The sequence below is a fragment of the Polyergus mexicanus genome, unplaced genomic scaffold (genome assembly GCF_030449975.1).
Source record: "Polyergus mexicanus isolate NDT 795.1 unplaced genomic scaffold, iyPolMexi1.0 SCAF_6, whole genome shotgun sequence".
NCBI lineage: Eukaryota > Metazoa > Arthropoda > Insecta > Hymenoptera > Formicidae > Polyergus > Polyergus mexicanus.
Window position 1 is genome coordinate 11,786,074 of NW_027223326.1, and position 8,138 is coordinate 11,794,211.

At 26.7% G+C, this 8,138-nt stretch overlaps 1 protein-coding gene across 2 annotated transcripts; it reads left to right on the forward strand.

The window, feature by feature from the left end:
• Positions 1-884: 884 nt before the first annotated feature.
• Golgin104 (Golgin 104) lies at positions 885-7,800 on the forward strand. Of its 2 annotated transcripts, XM_070297603.1 has the most exons (9): positions 885-1,167; positions 1,565-3,308; positions 3,636-3,906; positions 4,419-4,822; positions 5,133-5,668; positions 5,764-6,026; positions 6,362-6,385; positions 6,507-6,656; positions 7,143-7,800. In XM_070297603.1, exons 1-9 carry the CDS (start codon positions 1,068-1,070, stop codon positions 7,203-7,205), a joined length of 3,555 nt encoding a protein of 1,184 aa, XP_070153704.1. In that variant the 5' UTR covers positions 885-1,067; the 3' UTR covers positions 7,206-7,800. The 2 variants fall into 2 exon arrangements, with proteins under 2 accessions (XP_070153704.1, XP_070153705.1); XM_070297604.1 differs by lacking the exon at positions 6,362-6,385.
• Positions 7,801-8,138: the final 338 nt, after the last annotated feature.

Sequence of the window (8,138 nt, forward strand, 5' to 3'; positions counted from 1 at the left end):
CAAGAGTAAAAGTAAAAAAAAAGCGTTTTCTAATCTTGCTAAATAAACAGCGAATATATAGCGACGTATTTTAATTACAAGTTTTTTTTTTTTTTTTTTTTTTTTAATACTCTTAACTCGGGAATATAGTTGAGTGCATATATATATTTATATATTAAAGAGAATACCCTTGATTTAAAGAAATTTGTAGCATGTAAATGTAATAGCATTTTCGAATGCAGGTTTAATCGCTCTGAGAGCGATTAATGACGTCTTGCATCGTCTCTGCCAATAAAAGGCTTGAATTCATAGTAAAATATAGTGATTAATTGATCCGGGTTGAATTAACCCGTTCATTCGAAAACGCTATTAATTGGCGATATGGACAAGGAAAGGTTTAAAAATAGAGTGAAATTAGAGTGCAGTATTGACAGACTTCTATATATATATATATAATATATATATTCTATTATATATATTATATAGAAATCGTAAAAGTATTTTTCGGTTTCTTTCGGGTAAGTTCGGTTTGACTATATACGTGATTGGTGTATATCAAAAGTCGTTTTTCAGCAAAGTACACAGATGACTACACAGTGTACTACACATTATCACATGATTGGCTATCAAATACAGAATTTTAAATTTCTTCATTTGACAGCCAATCATGTGATAATGTGTAGTATACTGTGTCATCTGTGTACCTTGCTGGAAAAGTTGTTAGTATCCCTTACTGCAAATTGTCCAATTATTATAGAATAGGTCCGTCTATGTAGTTTATATGTCTATGCATACATTTATATGCTCTCTCATCTCCCTAACTATAGTATATATATACTATGGTTATATACTACTGATTGTAGTTTTCAATCATTGACAGCTGCGCGCAGATATATAATTTATAATCAATCCTTTATTTATAGGTCACTTTTTCAATTTTATAGGAAACTTTGAATGCCGCAGTCTGTTTTTTATGATATCAGAAATGAATAAATGTCTTCGATACTATTGATTCACACTTGCAAATTGTGAAAAATAATGAGTTAAAATCAGTTTTATACACTGATTAGATATTTCAATCAATTGGGATGAGCGAAAAATCAGAGTTTCTTGATGACGAAACGAATTTTACCGAAAAATGTGACGGTGCTAATTTTATTTTAAAGCAAGATGTTCGATTAACCGAAGGTATAATTCAGTCTAGAAACATTTATTTCAATATTTTTACTAGATTGTGTGTGTGTGTGTGTATATTGTACATATATAAGTTGTACAGTATATATTAAAACCTACGCACTCATATATTTACTTCAATTGTAATATGTATTAACATTATAGTAAAAAAATATTTATACATAATAAAATGACATAAACTAAAATAGATATATATATAAAATTAATGCTGCTTTTCTACTCTTTTTGATGTTACTTTTAATTCAAAAGAAAATTAACTCTGTGCATGTCAAATAGTTTTATTAGATATGCTGCAGTAATACATTTAATATTGTAGAATTTATTAATATTTTCTAACAATTTGAGTTTAATAGACATATTGATCACAATAATTATTTTTGTATGCAACTAGGAACAATGATGCAGGGTGGTGTCTTGCAAATTCAAAATAATCATTGTAGAAATAATATATTCAGAAGTAAAAGCGACTCAGCATTATCAAGAAAAAATGATGGAAAACTAAAACACGATTATCTGATGACAGATAACATTGATTTATTAACTAGGTTTAATATCAGCAAATCTATTACCAACATTCCTAATATAAAACTTCAAACATATCATTTATCTAACAGTGAGAATCGCCTTTCATACAACAATGGTTCTCCTCATGACTCATTTTCCAATAATATGAGTGTTTCTTTATCTTTAATACCAGTATCATCTTTAGATCTATTTCTAGTCAAAAATAAAGTTCACAAATCTGAAAATGATGTATGTGCATATAGAAATATAGCAGGAACTTGTATGGACGAAGAAAAGATACTTTTTAATCGATTGAGCAAAGCAAAAAATCTTTCATCTACTTTGCAATATTCTATGAAAGAAGAAATTATTAATATGTGTGAAAATAATTTAATAAAAGACAAACATGATAAAAATTATTTTAAAGAACAGATTGCTGCTGCAGAAACTGATGTATTTCAAACAGAACAATCTCGCAAAGAAATACTAGATTTACAATCACACATAAATAATGATGAAACTTTAAATGAGAAAGATCAAGATGAGAAAGAAGATCTATGTAAGGAAATTGGGTCAATTTCAACTTTGACACTAAATGCCCATGTGCAAAATAGTTTGACACCTCGACCAACATTAGTCGATGACAGTAAACTTGTTAAAATGTCTCTGTTGACAAATCCGATAACTATAATGCAATCAAATGTTCAACTTTTAAATAAGAGTCGTAATTTTTTCAACTTTATCACAGAGAAATCGACAAACATTATGGAAAAAGCTCTGCTACCGCAACATTTGACAATGAAATACAATCACATATCAAAATCCATTGAAACCAATGCTATGACGAGATTTTATACTAATAACGAATCTTCTTTGAAAGACATAATTGGAAAGACTAGATTAGATACAGATTTAACAGTGAATCCGAGTAATAGTCATATAACAAATTGTATGGTAATACCAAATCACAACAAGAACAAAGATAAGTTTAATAGTATAACAAATAGTGAAATTGATGTAAATCTATCCGCATGTATAAAACAGGATGAAACATGCGATAATTTAGAGAATGCAGAACGACAATTACATAACAATTCTAAGAATAAAGTATCAAACGAGAAAGAATATATTTTCCAAAAAAATGATATAGATAGATTAGATTGCAATATTATCAGTGAACAAGCGCAAGAAATAAATGAAAATAAAAGTAATTTTCTGCATAGAGAAAGATTGCTTAATGATATGCATGAAAAAGATTCATCTAAACTTAGTAATTTGATAGAGTCAAATATTTTAAGATTAGACTCATTGGAACATCCATTATATCTTACATTATTGGAAGATTATACCAGTTTAAAACTCAAGAACGCAAAATTGTTAGAAAGAATTGAGTATTTAGAGAAGTCAAATCAATTGAACAAATCATTCTGTGAAACCCAGACAAATACAGATAAGTTTATCTTACAAATAGAGAACTTAGAAAAAACTATAGATAAATTAACAATCGATTTAAATACATCATTGGATACGCAAGAAGCTCTGAGGAAGGAGTGTATAGCAATTAATAAGGAGAAGGAAAATATGGTTATGAGATATGCAACTAGTGAGAAACAGTTGATAGATTCACAAAGGTATGTATAAGAAAAACAATTTTATTATTTGGTATTTGTATTATTTTTTAGACATGATTGAGAAAAGTGAAATTTCCTATGAAATTTCAGTTAGAAGCAGTTTATATATTTCAAATAAGTTAAAGATAGGAAATGTTTTCTAAACATTTCTTATATTGTTGAATATTGTTACTTTATCGGTCGTATAAAGATTTTAAGAGAGGAAATTGAACTCATCATAAATGCCTAGTGATTAGTTGATTAATTTTTTAATTATAATAGATCGACATCTATATATTAAATATATACAATTATTTGGTAAAGTTTAATTTGTAATATATATAACAGAGCGATAGATTGCGCGGAACGCAAAGTTAAAGAACTTTTAAAGGATCAAGAATTATTGCAAAACAAGTTACGCCAAACACAGGGTGAACGGACAAGAATATGTAACATTATGGATGGAAAGTGTCGTGAGATCGCTGATCTTCAAAAGGAAATAGAGAGATTAAAAGAAGATAATAAAATGAAGGAAATTAAACTAAAGTGGACGCAAAATAAACTTAAAACTGAAATGGACTCACAGAAGGATACTCAACAGAAATTAGATAAAGCTTTGGTAAACGCACAGTGCATTTTTTTTTACAGCTTAAGTAAAGCAGCTTAAGAATTATGTTTCGAATGAGCGAGCGAGCATATAATAATAAGTCAAGTCTTATTTTAGTCATAAATATTAAATATAAATACTTACCCACATATAAAAAAATACTTTTAATTTGAAAATTTATCAAATCAATTGACTTTATATAATGATAAATTTCTCTAAGAGAGATTTTGCAAACAAAATTGTGCAGTTTTTTAATTATTTCCTGAAATTGATTGCACATATGATTAATCTCAATAATCTAATATATAATATAATATAATATATTCTCTCTACCATATAATATATATACATGTGTATATATATATATATATATATATATATATATATATGTATATGTATGTATGTACACATAATGTATATGTGTGTGTGTGCATGCATGCGTGCGTGCGTCCGTGCGTGTATGCGCGCGCGCGTGTGTGTATAATATTCATTATATATTCTAATATATTATTTATATATTGCAGATGAAAATAAGTGATATGAAAGAAGAATGCGAACAGATACGCCGTGAAACGCAAGAATCATTTCGGAAATTTCAGCAATCTGAGGAGAATAAAGCTGTGACATTGGATCAGCAATTAAAAGAGCATCAGGCGCGTTTGATTTTAGAAAGACATGTTACGGAAGATAAAGAAACACTAAGGCTTCAATTACAGAAGGAATTAGAAACATTAAAATCTAGACAACAAAATTTAATCGAAGAAAATAATAGACTCAACCTAAAAGTTCAAGAGTCTGAAAAAGCTCGATTGAACACTGAAAATAATTTAAGTGATTTGAAGATTGTTGCAAATCAACGTCAGGAACAAATCACTGAATTATTAAACAAAGTTTCTCAGTTAGAAGCATTAAAACTTCAATTGCAACAGTAAGTATATTACAAGAATATAATATTACATAATGTGTGTGTATATGTGTCATTACTGTAAGTATAATACAAAAAGAAATATAAACCTAAAATATATCACTCTGCATGCCATACATGCAAAAAATATAGTAAAAATTATGATGTTTAGAATAGTTTAGAATGTTTAAGCCTTAATTTTATCTAAACATTTTCCATTTACAAAAGATGTTTTCTTTTGATGAATTTACTTAAATTTTGTATTATTATAACTCTAAAATTTGCAACATTAAATGAAATTCTAACGTTATTGAATGATAAAATTTGTACACAGTAAAGAAGATTGCATAGTATCGGCTGAAGATCAAATATCGCAATTACGATCGGTTAACGAGGAACTGCGATTTGACATGCAAGCATGTCGTCACAAAGAAGCGGATATGTTAGATTTTACGCAAAAATTGACAGACAAAAATGTACGTCTTCAATCCGAGTTTATTGCGATTCAAACAAAGGCGAATGATCTCGAATCCGAACATGGTCCGTTACATGACTGTATTAATGAATTGACTAATAAAATCAAAATTTTGGAGGAAGATTTGATGCAAGAACGAAAGAAACGAAGAGAGGAATGTGAAATTTTGGCTAAGCATGTCGCTGAACAAACTCAGCAAGGGCAAGACATTGCTCAGAAATTGGAGGACAGTCAAGGTGAAAATGCAGTATTGAAAAGAAGACATCAAATTTCCATAAAGGAGATGACACGAGAATTACAACAATGTCGTAGAAAATTGGAAATGTTTGAAACTGCATCTCCCAATAATTCATTGGACATTATATCTCGAACCGGATCTAATACTTCTTTAACAGGTTTAATAGATTCACAATATTTTTTATTGATTAAGGAGTAAATTTAATTTTGTCCTATATTGGATTTTGACATCAGAAATTCTGTCTCTTTTTAGGCAATACATTAAATGGTGCCTTATCGGATAACAATGCTAATAGTGATCATATTTACTCTATAGAACCTAGTAAACAAGTACTAATGGATCGCATTATAAAATTACAAAAGAAAAATGTAAAAAGAGCAGAAAAATTAGATTTTTTTGAAGAGCATACACAAATATTGACAGAAGAGTTACAAAAAAAAACAAAAATAATAGAATACTATATCTTACATCAAGATTTTGGAGCTTTGGCATGTAATGAAAGAGATAAATATAAGGTAAAAGCCAACACATGTTTTTTAAGTTAATTTTATTTTATCTCATAATAAATATATTTTATAAATATTGAGATATATATATGGCAAAAATAGTTTAAAAATATATATATTCTTTGTTCGAATTGTCTATTAATGCATCTCTATAAATATATAGAGTTTAAAAAATTTAATTTTCATTTTTCTTGAATGAGATTATTCTACAAAAATATCATCAAAAAAATAGATATAACTAATTTTCTCAATACAACGAAAATCTTCCTTGAATAGAGATTCAACAACTCTGTTTATTGTTGTTTATATGTTGATAATAATAGTCTTTGTTTCTTACATCCAAGCATTTCAAAAGCAGAAGAGATACAGTAAGTATGAGAAAATGGATTCTTTGATAGATTAAAAAGTTTAAGAGATCAAACAATTATATAATATACTTTATATGTATATATATATATATATATATTTTTTTTTTCTAATTATGTACAGGCGGAATTGGCACAGCATGGAGGTATCATGGCATCTCTTTACAATCATAGAGTTTCAGATGAGAATATGACCCTAGAACTTTCTTTAGAAATAAATCAAAAATTACAAGCAATTCTTGAAGATGTATTATTAAAAAACATTACTCTAAAAGTAAGTATGTCAAATAAAAATTATATAAATAAGAAATAAATGAAAAATATGATATTATATATAGTAATGCTAAATTGATCACTTTTTGAAATATTCCATTTTACTTTCAAACAAATGAAGAATATGAGAAATTAGGTTTAAAAATTCGTTTCAATTTGATTATGATTGTGAAAGAAACTGTTTTTTTTTTTATATATATTTTATACATATCAATAAATTCAAAGTTATTCAAATTTCTTAGATACTTTGAAAGTTTTACATACAATTTTTCTTGTATTATAATCTATTTCAAATTGGTTAAAAGAATTTAAATTATTTTTTTCTGTTCCAAAAAGTGATCATTTTGTCATGGAATAGAGAAAGAGAGAGAGAGAGAGAGAGAGAGAGAGAAGAGTATAATAGTATTTATTATTTTAGAAGAAATATATATAACATTGTTTCAATTCTTATCAATGTTTGTTATCTTTGTATTATTATAATTTACAGGACAATATCGATACATTAGGTAAGGAGATAGCAAAATTAACAATGGAACATCAACAAAAATAATATTGACAATTAATAATTAATAATTGTTATATGTATATAGATACTTACATACATAAGTATTATATGTTATATATTGATATGAGGAGAGGGAAGAGAGAGAGAGAGAGAGAAAGAGAGAGAGAGAGAGAGAGAGAGAGAGAGAGAGAGAGAGAGAGAGAGAGAGAGAGAGAGAGAGAGAGAGAGAGAGAGAGAGAGAGAGTTAATAATATTTATTGTTGTTTTAAATTAATCACATTTTCTTTTAGCTATCACATAATTCAATAACATATGTAAATATTTACTTAAAAATGTATATTTCTCACTTAGAAAGATTTAATGTGTATGTGTATTTGGAATATATTATATTATATATTATATTTACAAAATAGGAATAAAAAAGCACCATTAGAACGAATCAATTTATATTATCATATATTTTACGCAGGATGTTATATAATTTATTTAACTGAAAAAAAAAAAAAGATTTTTTTCATGATTTTTTAGCTGAAAAGAATTTTTCTCATATAAAAATATGGAGATACATTTTATTATGCAAAGCTTTAGTGTTTTCAAAGTAAATAATTTCTAAAATTAAAGAAAGTAATATTTTTCCTTTTATTTAAATTTGGGGAATTTGTAATGACATTGTGTTATAGATGTATATATACATATATATATATAAATCCAAATTATTAGAATATAATTGTGAATAATAAAATATTCATTTTATTTAAAAAAATAAAAATAATTAATTAATCACAAGCGTAATATAAATCACTATATTATCAAATGCTACAATAGTGGAATATAGTATGATATATAGTATAATATATTATATATATTGTAGTATAATATATTATGTAATATATTCTTAATTTCAATCTTCAGATATCTTGCTCTTGCTATTAATTATACTTATAATGCTAAAAGAATCGGTTAGTGAAAGGAGTAATA

Coding starts and splice junctions, on each gene's coding strand:
- Golgin104 (XM_070297603.1), top strand. CDS start 1,068: ATGAGCGAAAAATCAGAGTTTCTTGATGACGAAACGAATTTTACCGAA. Junction 3,907..4,418: donor AGAAATTAGATAAAGCTTTG/GTAAACGCACAG, acceptor TATATATTGCAG/ATGAAAATAAGTGATATGAA. Junction 4,823..5,132: donor TTAAAACTTCAATTGCAACA/GTAAGTATATTA, acceptor ATTTGTACACAG/TAAAGAAGATTGCATAGTAT.